Source organism: Impatiens glandulifera, chromosome 4 (genome assembly GCF_907164915.1).
Source record: "Impatiens glandulifera chromosome 4, dImpGla2.1, whole genome shotgun sequence".
In the NCBI taxonomy this organism is placed as follows: domain Eukaryota; kingdom Viridiplantae; phylum Streptophyta; class Magnoliopsida; order Ericales; family Balsaminaceae; genus Impatiens; species Impatiens glandulifera.
The window spans coordinates 57,159,024-57,182,827 of NC_061865.1; the positions used below are offsets into that span (position 1 = coordinate 57,159,024).

General features: G+C 32.0%; 1 protein-coding gene across 1 annotated transcript; it reads left to right on the forward strand.

The window, feature by feature from the left end:
• Positions 1-1,656: 1,656 nt before the first annotated feature.
• Positions 1,657-23,065, forward strand: LOC124934315 (agamous-like MADS-box protein AGL27). Its single transcript, XM_047474830.1, has 7 exons — positions 1,657-2,229; positions 20,028-20,106; positions 20,547-20,608; positions 20,696-20,795; positions 22,408-22,449; positions 22,549-22,590; positions 22,654-23,065. Exons 1-7 carry the CDS (start codon positions 2,045-2,047, stop codon positions 22,762-22,764), a joined length of 621 nt encoding a protein of 206 aa, XP_047330786.1. The 5' UTR covers positions 1,657-2,044; the 3' UTR covers positions 22,765-23,065.
• The last annotated feature ends 739 nt before the right edge of the window (positions 23,066-23,804 follow it).

The following is a 23,804-nucleotide window of genomic DNA, read 5'->3' on the forward strand; positions in this document are numbered from 1 at the left end:
AATGTTATATATTATTACAAATATAAAAAAAAATATATTATCAAAATATTAGATAAAGTAATAAGTTGAATATTTTATTTAATTAAAAAAAATTAACATTACACTCCATAGTTTTCCTAGCTTCAACTCATAATAAGTTTAGTATAATATAAACTAATTATAAAATAAAGATGGGTGAAGATTTTTTTTTAATGACTTAAAATATATTAATAGATTTATAATAACAAATAATAATTTAATGTAAATAATATTTTAATTAATAAATTTTTTAATTATAAATTTTAGTTTTGATTATTAAAATAATCCAAAATAAACTAAATTTTATTTTAGCGTTAATAATCCATGTAATATCTCCATAAAAATTTTATGATAGTACATATTTTTTATTTTAAATTATTTATTGTTATCTCATTTATTAGTTTTTTTAAATAATAAAAAAAAATATAATAATAGATTGAAGTAGTATTTATTGAGGATAGATAGAAGGGCTTTTTTTAGTAGCGATTGACTGATGGTACATCTAACTCTCAGGATAATTTTTTTATTTGTTATTTATAACTGAAAAAGCAATATGCATATAATGAGCTGTCTTTATTTAAAAGGTAAAATCTAGGAATATTATAGTTGCGTGTTTTATACTTTTGGTATTTTTTCATATCAATAATTATTCCAAATATATATACAATTTTTATATTTTATTAAAAAATATTAATTTTAATAAGTTATGCGTATTTATTTTTAACCCGAGTGTTTGTTGTGTATTAAATAAAATAAAAATAATAATTTTAAATAAATAATATTTTAATATTTTAATTTAGTTAATAAATAGAGTGATTTTGATAGATAAAAAGGAGAATGAAATAATGTTTAATTTGTTTGAATTATTTAAAAAAAACTTAAAACCGAACAAGGCTTTGAAGGAAACTTGAAATATTTATTCTTATAAAATTAATATTTTATATTAAATGGAGAAACTAAAATTTATAATACTATAACTTGTTTAATGATAACGACAAAGCATGACATTAAAATAAATAAATAAATAACGTTACTAAATAGGTTATTGAGTTCGTAAGTACTCAAAAAGAACGATTAACTCCCGACAAAACGTAATAAATGATACGCATCGAACAATTACGATCATCAAATTCGACGATTTTTTTTCAACCAAATAATTTACCAAAAAAATAATTTAAATGGTAACCAAAATATATAAGTATGCTATATCACCTATATCAATCCAAACTTTAAAAAAAACTCGAGCATCATCTAATTAATCAAAGTAATACTCCACAAAAACTTTAGATGTTAATCATTCATGGACAATGTCAAAATAATTAAGTTAGAGATTCAACATTTTAATTTTAATGCACATATCATCCCTAAAAGTTCCACTATGATTACCTAAAATATCTTCTATTATTAAAAAAAAATAAAAAATACCTTATGTTTATCCGAACAAGTTGTATAATTTAAATAATAATATTTTTGGATTATAATGTTTATATTTTTGAAAAAAATTAATATAATAATAAAAATAGGATATGTATAAAAAAAACCACTGTATTTTATTTGCGGTTTTGATTGTAGACCACAGATTCGATTTTACCTCCTCTCTCTCTCTTCTCTTCTTTCTTTCTCTTTCTCTCTCTAAACGTCGTTTACACGAATGAAAGCTAGACAGGTGCATCACATCAAAGGGAAAACCCCAATTACAATTGAAATTGAAAGTGAAATTGGGTCTCTCGACGAAATCGAAGGATTTACAACCGAATGGAAAATCTTAGCAGAATTAAGAACTCAGGTAATCCTCAAACTCACTATTCAAGACAACTAAAGCTGTCTCTATACGAGAAGACGCTGAGACGGCCGTACGTCATTAGTTAGGGCAAACTAATCGTGGGGGAAAGGGAAAAGGGAATCGTTCCTGATTCCTGACCGAAGAACCGAAGAAACGAGAAGAATACGACTTACTTAAAGGAGGGACAGAGTAGCTATATACAACGAGGAGTGAGAGAAACTGAGGAGGAGGAGAGAAAACGAGATGGGGCGAAGGAAGTTGGAGATGAAGCGGATCGAAGATAAGAGTAGTAGACAGGTGACCTTTTCCAAGAGGAGAAATGGATTGATGAAGAAGGCTCGTGAACTTTCAGTACTCTGCGATGTTGATGTTACTGTCATCGTCTTCTCTAATCGCGGCCGATTATACGATTTCTGCAGCGGAGAGAGGTTAGTCATCGATCTTTTTCTTCATTAGTTTGTTTATCTAGCTACTCTATTGCTATTGCGCTCTAATACTTCTCGCATTTCATTTTCGATTAACTGTTTGAATATCATTTGTTTGTTTGTTTCTTTCTTTTCTCTGAAATTAACAACCTTTCTTTGTGGGTGGGTAAAGGGTATAGGGAAAATTGAATAAAAAGTAGAAACAGTTTGTCTTGTCGTTGTTCTTCTGTTGAATCAATCGTTATCCAGTCCACATAGGCGCCAGTTTTGACTCACCGACATCAGATAAGCTAGCCGCTTTTTAGAGAAACGAGCCTATTTCGGACTTAAGTTTGATGACACAATTTATTGCATGTGATCATGATGGAAATTCTGCACAGCCTGCACACAATTATATATATAAAAAACTTATAAGCTTTTTCAGAACTTACTTCTAGAAGAATTGTATGACGTACTAGCTAGATGGCATATATTTGTTTAAGGATATACCATTACCAAAGACCAAGTTCTAGGAAACCAATGAACCGGGCTTTTAAAGTATCATGAGTGAGTGACCTTTTTGCATGTCGGCCATTAACTTAATTAATCCCCTCTTTTGTCAATTTGGAGACACATACTAATTGGTTTAAGGAAACCCATGATTGCATGTTTCCCTGGTAATCTTGTACCAGCATGTGGCTGTAATTTTATGCATAGGGAGATTAAGTTTTCATGTGTGGATTTACTATGGTCCTAATCTAACTAAATTTTGTCTGATTGTTATATTAACTATACAACTAGGAAGTTGTACTTCTAATTTGGATATCGTTAGTTTTTCGGCTTCGTTTTCCTTCGATGGTGTCCTCACCTTTTACTAGCTAACTTCTATTCAAGTTTATCAGCATTTTCATAAAATGGTGGATTAAGAATTTAGACGAGTGAGTGCACCCTGATCATCAAAAAACAAATCATCATCCATGCACGCCTCCTCATTTTCCACATTGTCGTTAACAACTCCTCCAAAGTTGTTAACGACTCCCTCCAAATTCATTATGCTAAAAATGATATGGTAACTCCCTCTTTCTTTATGCTAAAAAACATTAAACAAGAAACCGAGAATCATACACGAAGCAATGCAAAGGGTTAAAATATCCTATCAAAAATCGAAGAAAACGGGACCAAGCATCAAGCAAAGATGGATCCAAGGTATTAGATTTGCTACCAAAAATCGAAGAAAACGGGATTATACAAGTAGGGATGGATCTAGGAATTAGATTTGGGGTGAACTCGAAGAAAATAAAGAGAAAATTATGAATGAAATGAGTGGAGGAAATAACAAGCAATGAATTAATTGAAAAAATAGGAAATTAGAAGGTCATTACACCTTACCATAAAAGAAAATCTATTTTTTTCCTTTCTTTTCGGGATAGATTTTTTTCCTTTCTTTTTGGGGTGGACTTGAATCCACTCAGCCCTAACGCAAGAGTGAACAAAACATTGGAAGTGTGAGTGATGAAGCGTTATCCTATACTCTTTAAAAATATAAAAAGAAGGTGCACCATGGAGAAAGCCAACCAATTTCAAACAATAGTTGAAGATGATAGAGCTATGGGAGCAATGGACATGAATGAAATCGACTGAATGGTTTTTGCTTCAACACTGTCAACAAACCAACTGACAACTAGTAGGAGAGATAGATTACGTGATAACGATATTTAGTTTGGTTACATACAATGATATCTTCCATGCCATCATTGATGATGATAAAAAATTTACCTTGGACAAGAAGTGGCGAGACAACATGGCGAAAGTCGAAGCCTTGTGTGACGGAATGTTGAAGGCAAAGAGAATGAAGTAAAAGTTCATTGCAACTACAATATATCTTAGTCATTTTTGAAAATTAAAGAAGAATTAGCATGACACTTCACATTAATGACTCCCCACTTAAAATCAAAGCGCTTTCAGATGGAATCAAACCCGTGACATTTTGGTTTCTTAGGCCGACTCTTACCACTGGGTTACATTGGTGGGGTAAAAATGTGGTCACAATGGGGTTAAACACATATCCCGCAAACACACTTAATCATTTAATCAAGCGCAAACTTGACACATGACGGGCTTGAATCCAAAACCTCACAAAAAGGCTGGGCATATCCACTTTTTGTTATCTCTAGACTAGAAGAGGGGATAATATATCTTAGTCTTAGTGATACCTTTGTAATATCATGTTATATGTTAGAAAAAAGGAGCTCATTCATTAATGGAGTTCATTCCATGATGTCGAGATCATCAGATCCCCAATGCAAAAGAAAATCATAACATATGGGATGTTGACTAGGTTGTGACTTTGGCTTTGTTTGTCTAACATTGAAGTCAAAGTAAAATCTTTTGTTGATGAGAACCAAACACCTTTTGCAAATGAAGAGATTTAAGGGTGTTTTTGTCTGAAAGATGGCAAAATAGGGCAAGTTTTAGGTGATCGGCATGCTTGAGAAGACAAGATATACAAGTCTTGCCTGAAAGAATTCGCGAATGGAATAATTTGTATTTACCATGGATTTTAAGCTTCCAATGTTGGAATCTTGTGGAGGTGGTCATATGAGGAGACTTAGGAGTTGTTTATTGATTTTGTTGTAAGACTTTGATTTGGCATGAGTTTCCCCATAAATATTTATTTTGTTGCCACACTTAGATTTGGCTCGAGTTTGTTTCCCCATAAAGGAACTACCTAAAATATTAGGTTAGAGAGACAACTAATTTTATGATCTTTTTGTAAACTAGACATTGAGGAAACTCCTTAGAGACAACTAATTTTATGATGTTTTTTTGTAAACCAGACAAAGATAACATTAATTTATATCCAATATATAAATAAGTCTAATGTACTTTCATTTAGATTTTTTTTTATCATTTGTGTATCCATGTTGAATCAATCCATCAAATAACACATCAACACTAATACAAAATTCTTTTCTCAAATTAACACATCAACACTAATACACAAAAAAGTAAAACCGACTTATAACTTGGAATATGACAAAGTAATCTATCATGAAATAACGGATCCTATTTAATATAGGTTTTAACTACTATTTATAAAAGAAAAAAATAATAAAATGCCAAGAAAAAAATGAATATAATATTAGAGGAATGAATAATAATATTAATATAGGTTTTAACTACTATTTATAAAAGAAAAAGAAAGCGAAGTTCTAAGGACATCGCCTAACTATTTAGTTCTAACTTGTAGGAGAAATTCAAACAAATCTAATAATATATTTCAACATTTACATTAAATCCAAGCTAGGCTGATTTAACTTTTAACAGTAAATGTTTTGTTTATCTTTCTTATGTCTCATTTTCTGCATTTCATTTTTCACTTTATGTCTCATTTTCTGCATTTCATGTTTCATTTTTCACTTTCATACTTCAATCTTGTTCTTCTAGTTGTGTTTTCCATTCTTTAAGCTTCTTCTCACCCTTACACTTCAACTTTGGCTTTAGGTTTCGTCTTCGATTCTATTACTATATCTCAAAGACTGTCTTCAACGTACCTAAAAACAAATTAGATTTAAGGTGTTTTGGCGCCACTAATGAAAGCTAATTAAGCATCAATAATAGAGGGGGTAGTTGGAATAAAAAGCCTGGACAATAATTTCAAAATATAGGAACACAAAAATATTTACATAAATTTAAAAATGATTAAATCAAAATTTTCTAAATTATATTATAAAACATTATTGTGATCTTAGAATATAATACGATTAGAACTCAATTCGTACTAGTTATATAGCTTTTGGTTTTTGTTTGGGCACTCTCCAAAGTTAATTTAAAAAAATTAGTACAAAAAATATTATCTAGTTCAAATAATGAGTTTAAATTTTCTTAAGTAATAAATTTATACTAAAACTTACAAAGACAGTCTCATGAAACATTGTTTTTAAACCTTAAAAGTTCATGATTTGATGTGCCCTGCAATAGTAGACAGGTATTTCAATCACAATATGAATGAATAGTTATATTATACCTTGTCAACTCCATCGCAATATAAAACTCCTATAAATATCTCAACTAATTTAATATACTTTTAAATATATATAAAAAAATTCTTAATTTGACTGAAATAATTAATCATATTAGGACATTCTTATTTGATAATAATGGATAAGAAAATACTAGTTTAATTGGATTTAGGTAGATAAAGTGGAGTTAAAAAGATAAATTATTTACTTAACCTAGAGGAGAATATTTATAACATTTTGACAACATATTTAAGAGACTTGGAATCCAATTTACTTTAATTAACTCAGATAAATAATACATCACTTAAAACAAATAAAAGAATAGTAGAGAATAAAGAGTGAAGATAAAATATAGTTATCAACTAGAAAATGAATTTAGGGAAATATAGCATATTCTAAAGTGCGGCCATAGAATTATTATTGTCTAAGAATGGGAATAGTTATAGAATAATCACAAAAATATAACATATTTGAATCTGAGTTGATTAGCGAGGCTAGAATGTTATGAAATAATTTAAAAGAAGTTATTAAATAGAGTAAATGACTCTTTTAGAATATAACCATAAAATGAAAAGGTTAACATCATACTTGAGTCTTAGTTAAGGCTATAAAGCAGGGTTTAGGAAATTCTGAATAGGCTAACAACTAAATGAAATAGAACAGTAGATTAGCTGAGCCAACATGAGAATAATATAACTAACTTATTAATAAAAGTGTATGAGAACGGAACAATCGACAAAAATTTAATGGGTTGTTTTATAATTTTACATATAAAATTTTATAGAATCATATTGTAATTTAATATAGTAGGAGACTATAGAAGTTAACCTTTTTTTAGTTAAAATAATAATAGTTAATTTTAATCCATGTTATAATAAAAAAGCACTAGGAGGACAAAAGTTGATTTTGAATTTTAGATTATAATGTTTATAGAGTTATTACTACCCACCATAAAAAATAAAAACTAGCTTAACCTAAAAGGATTGTTGTCATAAAGTAATATTATGGAAACTTTAATGTTTGTACAATATGTTTGATATCTCTCCCAAAGTTTGTAATATTAAGAATAATTTGAGGCGAATCTCGGCCACTTGTTGAAGCTAAAATGTATGTTTAACTAATGATTTTCCTCCGGCCATAATCCTTGGCTGGTTTTTTCGTCAACCTAGGATCATCGAAGCAACCTTCATCTGCGCCAACATTTATAGTCATTGACACACTAATGATAGTCAATGCTTCATCTTTCATCTGCGCCAACATTTATAGTCATTGACACACTAATGATAGTCAATGCTTCATCCTCCACGACTCTGTCCCAACATTTATAGTCATTGACACACTAATGATAGTCAATGCTTCATCCTCCACGACTCTGTCCCAACATTTGTAGTCATTAATACACTAATGATAGTCAATGCTTCATCCTCCACGACTTCCTCCCCAACATTTGTAGTCATTAACACACTAATGATGGTCAATGCTTCATCCTCCACGACTCTGCCCCAACATTTGTAGTCATTGACACACTAATGATAGTCAATGCTTCATCCTCCACGACTCTTCGCCCCCAACATTTGTAATCATTAACACACTAATGATAGTCAATGCTTCTTCCTCACAAAGATGGGTCCACATTGCTGAAATGGCCAGAGAGAGAGAGCGTTTGTCCTGTTTCAATGCCTTTGCCACTAGAGTGTCAAAGCTTCACACTATCTCAACAAAAGTTGAGACCTATGCTTCATCTGTACTCTTTTTTCCATTCACGATAAGGTGTAAGAAGACAAACTGTCTTTTTTGGCTTAAATTTGTTTGAATTTAGGCTTTCTACTTTTCAAAAGAAAAATATATCAATCAAGTGATCGCCAGCATTCCACTTCACTATTTTTTGAAATATCTCGGCATCTATTCATTGTCCTCGAAATTGACTTGTTGGCATCGCCAAGAGGCCTCATCTCTAGAAACTCGGCTTGCGGCCAAGGTTCATCAAGGTAGTGAAAATATTAATCTAGGCAAGTTCCTTAGGTTAATTATTAGAATGTACCCTAAGTTAACATGTTAATTTATTTTTATCAATGTTATAAAACATGGTTATAGAGTCAAGAATATTAATAGATAAGTATTGGAGACTCATAGATGACCACATTAACTCATGGTCATGAATTTGAGAGTTTATTCGAATATATATATATATTTAATAGATAAATAACATTAATATCGTACATGCTAATAACATTAATTTTGTAAACCCCACCAAGGTAGCCCAGTGGTAAGAGTCGACTTAAGAGACCAAAATGTCACGGGTTCGAGTCCATCTGGAGGCGCTTTGAATTTAAGCGAGGAATCATGATTGTGGGGTGTCATGTTAGTTCTTCTGTAATTTAAAAAAAAAACATTAATTTTGTACTTTATACTCATTTATAGTTTCTCTCATTGTTAATGATATGATAACTGACATATTTCTTTTCTTTGTGAAGTGTTACTTCTTCATTGAAAAGATGTCGTTATTCTATTATTGGTTAATAAGAATGTGATTCACCATCTCTAGTTTCTCTCCTTTATTAATGATATCATAGCTGCCATAATTATTTGTTTGCGGTGTTACTTCTTCATTAATTGAAAAGAAGATCTCATTATTCTATTATGATTCACTTAGTTTGTTTGATGTGGGTGTATTTTAATGATTTGAAAGTCATGAAGTTTGAGTGTTCCTTCTTCATTGGAAAGATGTCATTATTCTATTATGGTTCACTTAGTTTGTTTGATGTTGGCGTATTTTAGTGATTTGAAAGTCATGAAATTAAAATATTGTTGGATAAAAAAGTGGGGTTTTGGAATTATTTTGATTAAATTATGAAAATGTTTTTTTTTTGTATTTAAATTTTACATTTAATAAATGGTGAAGTAAAAGTATTTTTATATTTTATTGGATGAATCAAGTGATTGATGATGGAAATGATAGGTAAAAACTTAAATAATTCAAGATCAAACAAGTGTACCTAAATTCAACCAAGTGGAAGAATGTATCTTGGAAGTCAATAAGTTCTTTCAAGTAAATGAAATGGAAGCAAATATAAAAGTTGCTATACAGTTTTCCAAAACAACACTTGATTATATAGAATAAATGTATACGTTGGAAAATTGTATGGTTCTTTTATTCTTTGCAGAAATACATCAAAAGCTCTAAAATGTTAATTTTGTCAGAGTGGAGGTTACCCCTGGCATCAAACATAAAATAGTAGAGAAACTATCAGAAGCTTTTGCATGATTTCTTGAATATTTTCAAATAATCAAGAAGTGGTAGATCCAAGTCTGGAAGAAACCAGTTCAGAAGAAGTTTTTAAAGTAACTTCTTCAAAAACATTTTACTGACCAGCTATATTCAACTAATCATATGCCTTGTCTTTGGAGCAGAGGCTTCAAGCGATTCAAGAGTATGATATTTTCTTTAGTTAAAGGAGTGGTGTTGATTCATTTCGATGAGGAGTCATGGATGCAAAGAGGAGTGTGGGTCACTGTGGACGTACATTATCATGGTAGAAGCATATTAATGCCTTTGACTTTCTAGAATTCCATAAGGTTATATGCATAGACCTGAATGAAACCAAATGAATAGGTTGAAATCGAATGAGGTTTAATTTTTCAATGAACAAATATAATTAAGTTTTTTGTTTGACCAAAATGTCTTAAAAAATAATTAGTTTTCTTGGTTTGGTTATGGACAGATATTCTCATGAGATATCAATTATTTCGTGGCTATGTTTTTTTTTGTTGAAATAACTTTTGAAAATTTGAAACAGGTTATATGATTTGGTTATTGTGATTGATGATAGATTATCATCTCTTAGTTTCCTCACAAATTATTTATATTTTAGTTTTATTTTATAAAATATTAATTCTTATTCATTTAACTAAAAAGGTATAATATTTACAAATTCACACAATTAAACAAGAATCTCGATGTTAAATAATATAGTAAATTTATAAAAATCAGGTCACTTCGTCGTGATGACTCAACAGACAACTCTTTTGAGTTTCATGCAAGAAAGTAAAGTTGAATAAATATATTATATATATAGTTAAAATAAGTAGAAATTTGTACAAATCATGGAAGGATAATGAAAGAGGTTCAAGAAGATCAACTTCAATGACTCTTTATTATAAAAATAAAAAACAACTTTAGATCTGTAAATATCGTCTCTTTTGTTGCTTTGTTACTAAGGAGACGGACACATATTCGAAAAAGCATAACCAACAGAAAACGACCCACCAATGTGTGAAAGTATTATTCGGCTTACTGCATTGGAAAAATTCCACTTCTCTTCACTATACCGAAACCTCTAGGTAAGATGTCGAACGGAATAAAACACAATATCAATTCAAATCTAAGTGGTGAATAGATAAACGAAGCCCCGTTCGACACTAAAAAAGGCCTTCGAAGGCCAAGAAGAAAAATCAATTCAACTCCTTAAGAGCTCTTTTCTAGAATGATAGGACTTAAGAGCTCTTTTCTAGAATGATAGGAAAAAAGAACAAGAGGGTCAAGCAAAAGATAATGGAAGTGGTGGATGGTTTCTTATCAAATCCGACAATTGTACCCCAATTACTAGGGAGGTTGACCTGTGATCGATGATCATCCCGTTTGTGGATGATCTGATTTCAGTAGTGGTTACTTCTACCCAAGCTCAAAGTGGTTACTTCTACCCTGCTCAAAAAGATGCAAAAATTATGGACCAGGGATTCAACTCAACAAATGCTCTATAAGAAAATGTTAGTGACAAGAAAATTTGTGATTAAGATGCGACGAGAGTAAATAGAATCCGTAGAAACAAAACAAAGATGATATTGTGATTAAGATGCGAAGAAACAAAACAAAGATGTTCAAGATTGAGAGCGACCTGTTAGGCCTACCCGCGTAGCGGTGATCCAAGGGGTACTAGCTCTTTTGACTTTATAAGCTGACTTTTTATGTTGTTTAGTTTAGCTATAATATGTAATTATAAGTTATGACCAGCTTTTGAAGTCTTCTGTCCAAAAAAAATTGTTTCTCCTGGGAGGCTATTCACGAATGCATTCATACTCTCGACAAACTTAACAGAAAAAGAATTCTCCTTGCTAGCAGATATAGTATTGTCTTAAGCCGAAGAAACGACCAAACATATTCTCCTTCATGGTCACATGGCCTCCTCCATTTTGGTCCTTCTTCGTATCGTTATCAATCATCCTAATATTAACATTGCAGACTTTTGGAACAATGGATCTCGAGATGCTCGAGAGTGATTATTTGCAATGAATGGAAGTGCATCCCACTTATTATGTGGTTGATCTATGGGCCATGCCTCCTAATATTAACATTGCAGACTTTTGGAACAATGGATCTAGAGATGCTCGAGAGTGATTATTTGCAATGAATGGAAGTGTATGTGGTTGATATTATGGAAAGAACAAAATTAGAGAAATTTTCAAAGTAGGTAGGATTAAAGAATTTTTCTTCAAACTTTCACATCAATCAAGAAGAAGGGGATGTGCACCGAATGAGACTATCTCGAGCTTATCGGAATCTAACTTTATTGTATTTTTTTTTCTTTCTTCAACACCAATCACGAGTTTTTCTCCATTCCTCTCGTATATCGTCGTAACGCCCTTAATGCTAGGTTTTGAAAAACACTTTTCATGTCATTCTCATTTAGGTCAGATTCGGATCCTCCGTTGTTTCCTTTTCCTTCCACACCCTTTCCTTGAAATGAGAAAGAAGATGGTACACTTGAATTGTATTATTCAAGTGCTTATTGATTGCCAAGGATCCTACTTCTACCCTCTTTTTTTTATGTAAACTGTTTAGGAACGTTTCTTGCCTTTCACATCTCGATTTCAATAAAAATTAGACATTTAAACTAAAAAAAAAATGTTATGATCATCTTTGTCATAACTTTTCTAATTTGGTTCGATTTTTTTGTTACCAAAGATTAATAAAAAAGCATCTCATTTTTTTAATAAAAAATAACATTTCAAAAGAGAGCTCACCTACAAAAACACTTTGAGGTAAGATGTTGGTGGATTCCTCGTTTTGGAGACAAATAGAACACCTAGAAAGAAGGATGAAGTTGTGACGTTGATGGGTCATGTCATATAGGTTGAGTCTTACCTTCAATTGCTTCAAATGATCCTCTTTAGACAATCAAAGACTAAGAGGTGAAGGTATCAAAATGATGAATAGCTAACATATTGTTATAAGAAATGAGGTAGGCTAAAGTATTATACTTGAAATAGTTACATATTATAAATCTTTTCTCATGGTTATGTAGTGGTGATTGAAAATAAGAGATTTGACATCTTGGATAGTAGTACCAATTGATTATTCAGAATTCTTTATTTTTTTTTAATATAAGAAGTTAAGCACAATCTCCACTTTAACTTAAGGCGGTATAAGTTGGAATCGAGTTCGTGACCTTTGATATTTTAGGCACCGACTTCTTGTCATCTTAGTGAGTAAATTGATTATACAAAAACTTATTGTTGGTCTTTTTAAAATATACTCAACTGTTTGGAGTTATGTTGATTGCGATTGCGAGTACCTCTTTAAGAAAAATGAGATAATCTTTTTGAGTTATTTTTAGTAATGTGAAATAAGATTTAATAGAACTTCAGTTGACAGACTTTACTCATCAGCGGTGGATGTTTCTACCGAAATCTTGGATAGAACTGCTACAAATCTGTGACCGAAATCTTGGATAGAACTGCTACAAATCCACAGAATTGGTAGATGCATTCATGATTATCATTGTAAAATAAGTTGTGTTTTTCTTAAAAAAACAATATTTGCCAACTCCCATCCCTGAAGATAGATAGGAGCATATGATTGCTTCTATAAGAGAATTACTTAACATTATCATCTTTTCATTGTAGACTATATAACTTCTTACTTCTGACATTTTCTTATGATTGGATGAGATGTCAAACTGGTTCATAATCAATCTAGTAAGTAGTATGAGAACAAGTTGTTAATGCCAAAACCATTAACATGAAAAGTTTGTGGAATACATAACATGGTATTATTACCTTGAATAACAAAAATAAGAAATACATCCAAATGGTGCATAAGAGATTTGACTTTTTATATGTTTGTTAGGATCAGGTAGGAATTTCATTTGTTTTATATGACTAGGAACTTAGGTAGTAGGTGCAGCTTGGACAGAAGTGAGAATATCAATGCACGTGGGTAGGAAGTGAAGTAATCTCTTTGATATAAAAGACCTCTAATTCTGTAAATTGCTCTTCATAGAGTTAATAAAGTTTAAGCTCCTGTCATATCGGATATGGCAGTAAAATACTTTATCTTCATTATATTTCTACATATGCTCCAAATATCTATTTGAGATTATCTTGGAAAGATTGATAATGTCGTTTAAGAATAATTTAATACTCAATTATTTGACTAATAAAACACATTTAAGAACTATAGAAGAATTTGAGAAAGATGAAAGTTTGAGGATAGTTATCTCAATTGATGGGGTATATGGAAAAGTAAACGAAAACTATAAGAGTGAAACAAGTTAACTTTTGGTACATATTAATAGATAACTTAATAGATAACTTGTGGAGCTAGCCTAGATTGTTATTTTCAAACTCCCTTCCATCTATGTTGTAGATTCTTCCTAAATGAGGAGACAAAATAATATAATTCAACTCAAAATAAGTGGATCAAAGATACTAGATAGTCGATGTTGAGATTCTCACATAATGACAACAGTTTGATTAACATTGAGTGCTAGAGTTTTTGTCAAATTGACAACAATGAAGTATTTGTGGGTATGATGAGAATTTGATTGGATGTTTCTTTTCAATCAGAATCACACTTAAGATTCTAAATCGGTGATTACAAACTTTTCATATTCATACTAAACTATATAATTCGAAGATCATCAGTGTGGAGTGTGGAGTGTGGAGTGTGGAGTGTGGAGTGTGGAGTGTGGAGTGTGGAGTGTGGAGTGTGGAGTGTGGAGTGTGGAGTGTGGAGATCATCAGTAGGGAGTAGGGAGTAGGGAGTAGGGAGTAGGGAGTAGGGAGTAGGGAGTAGGGAGTAGGGAGTAGGGAGTAGGGAGTAGGGAGTAGGGAGTAGGGAGTAGGGAGTAGGGAGTAGGGAGTAGGGAGTAAACCGGTGATTACAAACTTTTCATATTCATACTAAACTATATAATTCGAAGATCATCAGTATGGAGTATGGAGTATGGAGTATGGAGTATGGAGTATGGAGTATGGAGTATGGAGTATGGAGTATGGAGTATGGAGTATGGAGTATGGAGTATGGAGTATGGAGTATGGAGTATGGAGTATGGAGTATGGAGTATGGAGTATGGAGTATGGAGTATGGAGTATGGAGTATGGAGTATGGAGTATGGAGTATGGAGATCATCGGTAAGAAGTAGGGAGTAGGGAGACTAAACCATAAAATTCGAAGATCATCTAGTGAGTAGTGATGTAATTCCTCTAAATTTTCCAATTCGTATTCTCAATATATATTCAAAACTAATTATATATTATAACTCAATTAAAATGTCAACTAAATATTAAGCTAAAATTGACAAATAAAATAAAATCGTATAGGGTATAGGATAGGTACTACTTAAATTCATCGGTTTAGTCTTAACTTTGATATGTTTATGCATTATATTTTTAAAAGAGAATATTTTTTATAGATTCATAATACCTCGAAGATTACATGTAAAATGGGAATAACCAAACTAGTAGAGAGTATTATGAGTCATAACCAGAATCATAACCAAATTTGCAAGTAAAACGTCAAAAGAACTCACAAAACAAAATAGATAAAAAGAAAAAGAAGACAAACCTAACATAGTAGAAAATAAGGAAATATTCCAAGATCCGTTGAGTCAAGGTCGACACTTAATTTGGCGTCTTTTGCTAGTGCATCCCAAGAATTTGTGTCCATCTTGAAGTTTGTGAGCTTTCTGTTCAGTCCGGTGACACTTAATTTGATGTCCTTTGTTAGTGCATCCCAAGAGTTTGTGAGCTTTCCTCTCAGCCCTGAATTTCTTTATCTTAATCTGAGAGTAAAGTTTATTTCATATTTCTTTTTTCTCTCATTCTTCTTGATAATCTTGTCAATAGTATCCACAATTCATTCATTGATACAATTGGCAACCTCCAAAGCTTTAGGAGTGTGGTTCCTCTATTCCCTTACATGTCACTCAGTGACTCAGAGGCAATAAAGGTGCAGTCAGGTTGGTAAGGACATCCTACTTGCACGTCGTGGTAAGAAAATGAGCATCTACCACATCGAACAAGGCGCTTTTAGGCTCAATCTCTTCATGTTGGAGTGAAGGCTCTTTCACAGGGAGTAAAGCTCTATAATCAACCCTTGGTGCTCCTATTTCCCTTACACCGAGGTGTTCCCGGAGGAGCCTGGGTTTCTACATGGAGGTTTCCTGTTTCATGGTCATTACTAACCCCATGGTTAGATTTCACACTTGGGATCCTAAGTGATATCATTTGCACTTTCTTAATATGTGATTCCCTAGATTTCTCACTTTTATACATTTTCAAGAGTGAACAAGCCAAAAGACAAACTCAGGTGTGGAATCTGTATGACAACATGATACCATTGTCCATCCGTTCCATCATTTTTTTTTATCATGAAGAAGAAAGAGCCTCTTAAATGACCTTCAATAAACCAAGTTATCGGCTTAAATGACCTCCAATCAACCAAGTTATTGATGAAGAGAATATACTAAAGATAAAATACATTATTCTCAAGAATTGGATCATAATGTTTTCATATAAAATTAACTTTTTATATGCTTGTTGATATAACTTGCACTTTCTTTCTTAACATGTGATTTCCTAGACTTCACTTTTATACCTTCTTAGTGAGTGTATAAGTTAAGTTATTGGACAAATTATGTGGTTGATATTATGGAAAGAACAAAATAGGAGAAATTTTCAAGAAAAGAGTTTTGGGGCGGTAGATTTAAAGGTTTTCTTCTTCAAACTTTCGTTAAATCAAGAAGAAGGAGATGTGCACCGAATGGGACTATCTCGAGCTTATCGGAATCTAACTTTTATATTTTTAGTTTTTCTATTTCTTCACCATTTTTTTCTGCAAACTGATGAGGACGTTTCACTCTCGATTTCAATAAAGTTTACCTTTTCAAAAAAAATAATCAAAAGGCAAACTCTGGTGTGGATTGAATCGGTACGACAACTTGATACTATCTTCTATCTGCTCCACATCCAAACCATTTTATCATGCAGAAAAAAAAGTCTCTTAAATGACCTCCAACAAACTAAGTTATTGATGAAGAGAACATACTAAAGATTCTTAAAAGAATTTGGATCATAATGTAGCCACATTTCATTTGTCATAGGAAATTAACTTTTTATGTGTTTGTTAGGATCCCAAGTGATATCGTTTGCAGTTTCTTAACATGTTATTCCATAGACTTCTCACTTTTATACATTCTCAGAGTATAAGTCAAAAGGCAAACTTCGGTGTGCACTTTCTTAACATGTTATTCCCTAAACTTCTCACTTTTATACATTTTCATTGAGTATATAAGCCAAAAGGCAAATTCCGGTGTGGATTGATTGGTATGACAACTTGATACTATCGTCTATCCGTTCCACACGCAACCCATTTTATCATCCAGAAGAAAGAGTCTCTTATGACCTCCAACAAACTAAGTTATTGATGAAGAGAACATACTAAAGATAAAATATCACTTGTATTCTCTAAAGAATTTGGATCATAATGTAGCCACATTTCATTTGTCATGAAATTAACTTTTTATGTGTTTGTTAGGATCCGAAGTGATATCATTTGCACTTTCTTAACATGTTATTTCATAGACTTCTCACTTTTATACATTCTCAATGAGTGTATAAACCAAAAGGCAAACTTCGGTGTACACTTTCTTAACATGTTATTCACTAAACTTCTCACTTTTATACATTTTCATTGAGTATATACGCCAAAAGGCAAATTCTGGTGTGGATTGATCGGTATGACAACTTGATACTATCGTCAAACCGTTCCACACGCAACCCATTTTATCATGCAGAAGAAAGAGCTTCTTAAATGACCTCCAACAAATCAAGTTATTGATGAAGAGAACATACCAAAGATAAAATTTACAATTTGTATTCTCTTAAGAATTTGGATTATAATGTAGCTACGATTCATTTGTATTGTGATCTCATTTATCCACAACTTTTACCAAATGAAAAAGTTAGCTGTAACAACTGAAAATTTTGGAATTTCTCAGTGAGATCAAAATACAACATAGGGATAAATCCCATTTCTGAAATGAGTTCAATAAATTATTTATTCTATTATTGAAATCATAGGTTCTAGCATAAAGGCGTCATTTCATAATCTATTCAGTATATTATCTATTTCAATAACTGTTTACTTTGTATATTTGGTTATCTAAGTAAACTACCAAACCTAACACCTATTATTTAGCAAAAAAGCTTTTAACCAACAAAATAGGGTTGGGTGGATTTTGTTATAAAATCCAAATTACTTACAATTACATATTTGGATAGTATATGTTAGGAAAACACCAAATGGATAACAAGCTAGGGGCACTAACATATTTTGTGAAGAGTAACAATATATACATCGTGAAGGTAGAGGAAATAGAAGTGGATTCAATTTTCAACCAATCTAATTTTCAATTTTGTGTAACAAAATGATAATTTAAGTCTGTAGTACAAGTCCTCTTCCTTGTTAACATATGATTGATGTCAAAACATGTTAACTATTCTAAAGGAATTAGAGAATTGTCTAGACTCAGAGCATGTGATCAGCCACATCAACTACTTTTGGATCTTTAAGCAATGGCATTGAAGGTGATACCCTTCTTATCTAGTTCTTAATGGATGCAGATGCAGGGTAAATCTAGCTTCTTATAACATTCAGTTAAGAATATTAAGGGTAAAGAAGGTTACCTTGGTTCAATGAAGAGTTGAGAAAGTAGTTTGATGTTTCAATACTCTTTGTTTTACATTGCTTTCTTGTCAAAATATGACCACCACTTTAGCTTAAATGGAATTAGGTTATCTTTTATTTGAAAACGTTAGTAAACAAAACTAAATAAGAGATTTAAATGCTAATAAGATAAAAAAAAAATCATGTGCATATCCCTTTTTCCGGATTGAAGCAACATGAATTCTTGTCTTTCAAATTCGTAGCTTTTCCGTCGAACACTTTTCTATTTCTCTCCTTCCAGACCGTCCATCACATGATGAGAGTGATCAATTTTCAATCATCCGCAATGTTGTTAGAAGATCCCCATTCAATCCATTTAGCCCAAATATTGGTGACTTTGAGCGGAGATTACCATTGGAAATTAAGATGGTCGTCAGAAGAGCCCACATGCTCTTAGCAAGGTTGTAGTGGAGAAGAATGTGGTCGATGAACTCCTCACTCCTCATACAAATGTTGCATCTCGAGTGAACTTATCGTCAGTCTCCTAGTGTCAAAATTTGGGTAAGGACTTTCACGAGGTGCGACTCGTCTCCCCTCCTATATGGTATTAGGTTATCACAAGACAATCTGTTAATGTATTGGGTTTGCATCCTAGGTAGACCATATGGGACTCTTGTATTGAGTATAACACCTTAGGCTCTCCGCCTTAGAAAAATAGCTAGCTTATTGACAATGTTTTCTTAAAGGTTGTTATACTTGGTATTAGAACTAAGCTCCACCATGACCGGCTAGTGGAATTGGGTGGCACAGGTTGTGATGCAAAAATTGCATTGCTAGCCTTATATCACTAGGTGGCTTGCATGCAATTAGCTTGCAAATTCATATCCTAACAAAGCATGGTGGATTGTTAATTTGTTATAACCAATCAGTTAAGGTTGGACTTGAATCCCGTGTAAAATATGTGATTGTAGTTTGATATTTAATAATTCTTAGGCTCTCTTCAGTAACTAGCTTTTGAGATTTAAGTGGTTTTTTGTTTGATAATCTAATTTTGTTTCCCTTTGATGTTAACCTTTTCTGATTGTGCACATTACAGACATTATAGTGACTTCTGTGTATATAGTTTTGTTCTCCATAATGGTAACAAAAGTTTTTATTTAACTAAAAAAGAAAAACTAGTTTTTGATGTGTAGTTCTCTTAAGAAAGTTACATATTTATATATTGGTATTGCTCTATGGGAGTTTGTTTAGCTGCTAGCCTAGTGATATGGTTTAAGATATTCAAAATTTCACATGATAATATGGGGATAGTACATTAAATTTGCATTTCATGCCTGCTTAGACCTGATGGTTTATTAAATATTGTATATTCTTTCAATTAGTTTATTGAATTTAACCGTTCAACCATGTCCTGACCTGAAATGTTAGACTGTAGTTTTTTTTGTTCTGGGAAATTCTGTTCACTCTGAGCTCTTTCATTTTCCTGTGTAATATCTAGCTCAGATATGTTCCTATGGCTATACATAGCCATTTTGTTCCTAAACATCATATTACAATTCTTTCCTAGTTATGATTATAAGGCTTATCACAAGCCTAGCAAGCATTATCTCTGACAAATTTGATTATGTCCGCAACAAATTTTATGTAGAATTGATTCAGAAATAGTTCATGCTGCACCCACTGCTAGAATCTGCTAGATGATTATATACTGCAACAAAATAGTAGTTGTAACGAAAGAATACCTTTTTATGTAATTGCTAAAGTATCCTTGTTTAGCTTACAACTCTTCCACATACATCTGTTATTGTGCTATCTGCATAAGGTACATGCTAAATAATTTAATTCTGGTTCAGCTTACCAAAGTCCCTCCAGCGGTACCAGAACCACTTTGAAGCAGAAGGAAGCATCGCCAATGATGATAATGGCAAGGAGGTAATCTTGATCTTCTGATGATTCCCTCATATTTATTAGCTACAAATAAGGTATAAATAAATTTAAATTATCTGCAACAAAAATATAAAAGCAACAAAATGCAGTTGGGATCCCTTTCCCTTGGTTGTTAATTTCAATTTAAATCAATGTCTTGCTACTTGTTACCATGATGAGATTGAAATGTAAATATCATGACTAAGATGAGATAAAAAAGAGAAGTCTTTTGTTGACAACTTGAGGACAAAGTGTTAGATTCAGTAATATGAAATATTATTGTCTTTTGTTGACAACTTGAGGACAAAGTGTTAGATTCAGAGATTTGTAATTGTTGTTGCTTGGATCCTGCATATAATTTTGTTTTTTGTGACTATAAAGTGGTTCATCGATTTATTGTTTTCTCCATGATTGCAATTTTGTGATGTGTAACCATTTTTTTGTAGGATCTTTCCTCTATGTATTCTAACGTCCAGTCATGTTCTGAGCTCCTAGATACAGTTGCAACGTAATCAACTATGATCCATTTATTTTGTTTTTTTATCAAGATCCACAATCTACATGTTAAAGTGACAAGTATCTTCAATTTCCTCAGGCATATCAATGAGCCTGATATTGATCAGCTTAATGTGACAGACCTGGTTCAACTAGAAAGGCAACTTGATGCAGCTCTAATTCAGACGAGGTCTCAGAAGGTCAGTCATATCTTTCACTTCACTAATGCTAACATTTGCATAAATGTACATTCCTAGACAAATATATACTTTTTAAGATATATGATGATTCCATCTTCTATTGTGGGAGGGAATTCCCAAAACAGTTTAGATCTGATGATCATGCATGTATACATACTCCTAGAAAATTATATTCTTTTTAACAGTCCAGTTAATAAATAAATATAAAATTGGGGATGAGAAACAAAATTCATGAAGTTGTGGGAAGGCTGGAATCCTGCAGGCTCATATGGGGTGATGAACTGTCTTGGATATTATCCACTCAGGATATCTCGAAGAAAACTCTATTTATTCTTGTGTGGATGTGAGAAATGTAATAACAATTTCTTTCTCAATTTCAAACTAATAAATTTGCCTTCAATTCTCCTATTTTGGCATTTTTGATTTCCGGGGTTTTAACCAAATCACCGAAAGTCAGGAACTTGTATTCCACCTTTGTCAACTTCATTCATCAGACTGTGCCTTCCCTATCTACGGACAAATCTCAATTTGTGTTTACTGTTTAGTTAAGAGTTTGAGGTCTCAAGTTTGATTCTGATTGAAAGTATCTTGATTGAAAGTGGGGGTCATGACAATTGGATGATGTGCTTGTCTCCTTCAAGGAAAAAAAAAACTAGTCACAAGAAAGAAGAAAAAATACTTGGATTTCTGCAGCTTGCAGAAACAAGTTCTTGTTTTCAGTTTGCCATATTCCTCGATTACCAATTGACAAAATCACTTTTATGTCTTTGATTCTTTTGTATTCTCCTGTGTTTTCGGCCAAGGTACATTATTTTTTCCCTTGGCGATGATAACATTCTGCAACTCTTGGAGAACATTAATCATAGAATGGGTTGAAATCATTTGAATTGTTTTTATAAGTCTTTGATGATTTTTTGTCACTTCAGTTATAGATCTCTCCCAGATTCTAGTAAATCATCCAAAAACTTAGCTGATAGGAGGTTCTCAAATTAGGAAGTGGAAAACTTGTTCGCCTGAAGAGCCACATGAAAACTTTACTTGATTTCAGATTCTGCTAAATGAGGCTAGTGAAATCTGGGAAAATCTCTGTTTTACCCAATTTATGGCAAAGCAACATGGCCCTCTTACAAAGAGATAGATGCATCAATATCCTAATCTTCATAAATGGTGTGTGATTTCAATCTCTGTTTTACCCAATGTATGACAAAGCAACACTGCCCTCTTACAAAGAGATAGATGCATCAATATCCTAATCTTCATAAATGGTGTGTGATTTCAATCAATCTTCTTAGCCTCCTTTACAACACAATGCTGAACCTCTTTTTTCACATCCTCAACTAGAAGGAATTGATTGACTCAATGCATACAATTAATTATAGGTGTTTTTTCCTTGTCTTCTCATTTGTGAATATTCAACCCAGCTTCCATCGATCGCTTGTACATGACTTGGTATCTTGAAAGGAGATCTAAAGTAGAAAAACACCCATGTTTATACCTAAAGGAAAATCCATTTATTACAGTTCTAGTTCATTTTACTGTATTTGTAACTTTATATGATTGTATACTCTTTATTTGAGCTTTTTTTTATTCTAATTCCCTTCATTTTATGCAGAATAAGTTAGTGGCAGAATCCATGAATGCTCTTCATGAAAGGGTATTTTTCCTTCCTTTCTTTTTTTAAATCTTAGAATGTCTGTATTAAAGAAAGCAATACTAATTATACAGACAATGCCAAAAATTTTTCTCTGAACAGGAGAGATTGTTGAGGGAAGAGAACGAGATGCTGATGAAACAAGTAAGCGAAGAATTGATAACCTTATTTAAGATATAGCTTTATTATTTCCTGACTGTTTTACAGATAGCTGAATTGGAAAATAGTGGTAATGCTGGAAGAGGTATGGTGGAGCTTGGAACTCTTGATAACAGCTATTTGACAACTCCACAGTGGGGAACTCTGCGTTTTCTTTGAAAAAACAATGCCAATAAAACGTTTGTCAAACGAATATGGTAGCAGTCAGAATGGATGAAATGATCGTCTGATTTAGTTTGTTTAGTCCAGAAGTCGAAAATGGGTTGTAATAAACAAAACCTGTTTCTATGTTATCTTATGTTGTTTGGGTTTCTAACCTCTATTTTCGGGTGTAAGACTTGAATATATCGACCATGTCTGGTCTGTGTTACTCAATGAGTTGCATATATGGTTTAAAAAGTGGACAAAACATTTTGAAGTCCATTAATTATTAGAGAAGAAGCTTTTGCCCCTTTTTCTTCTTTGTTGGAGTTTGGTAATCTAATTATTTGTTATGTTGGTTGGTAAATAGTTAATCATTTTTTATGTTTTTTTTCTTCTATTTTTTAATTTAAGAAATTGGCAATAACTCCTCGACTTCAATTTTCACTACTCTATTTTTTAGGCACAACTTTTGTTATTTTAGCTGCTTAAATATTCTTAAAATAACTGTACACAACATTTACACTTTTTAATTTGAATCATTGTTAAAAAAAATATAAGGTTCTTTCTTAATGTACAACAACTCAAGTTAGCCAAGAAAAAGGACAGTGAGAAGTAACTTTTATAAGTAATTTAAAAGTTTTTAAATTGAAGGAAAATGAGATGGATTGGATAAAAATCTAGACCAGACCTTCTATTATATATATATAAATGGAAAAAAAAAATGTACACATATAATTACATTTATTATTTGATTCTTTATTTACAAAGAATCTACAATTTACTTTTATATCAAATGTCTTAAAATATTGTTTTCCTTTAAAATTAATTCAAAAAAAAACTCACCTCATAAGTCAAAAATATCAAATAGATTAGTTTTTTTTTATGCCACAATGGGTTAAACACATAATTCGCAAACACACTTAACCAAACGTAAAAATTGTCGCATGACGGGCTCGAATCCAGGACCTCTCAAGAAGGTTAGAAATATCCACATTTTGTGCCGCTAAGCTAGAAGAGGGGATAAAAAATATGGTCACAAGGCGGTTAAACACATA

Bases quoted from the DNA above. Each gene is read 5' to 3' on its own strand.
- LOC124934315 (XM_047474830.1), top strand. From the start codon at position 2,045: ATGGGGCGAAGGAAGTTGGAGATGAAGCGGATCGAAGATAAGAGTAGT. The intron at 20,107-20,546 runs GTAATCTTGATC...ATTTTTTTGTAG, and splicing joins ATGATGATAATGGCAAGGAG to GATCTTTCCTCTATGTATTC. The intron at 20,609-20,695 runs GTAATCAACTAT...CAATTTCCTCAG, and splicing joins CTCCTAGATACAGTTGCAAC to GCATATCAATGAGCCTGATA.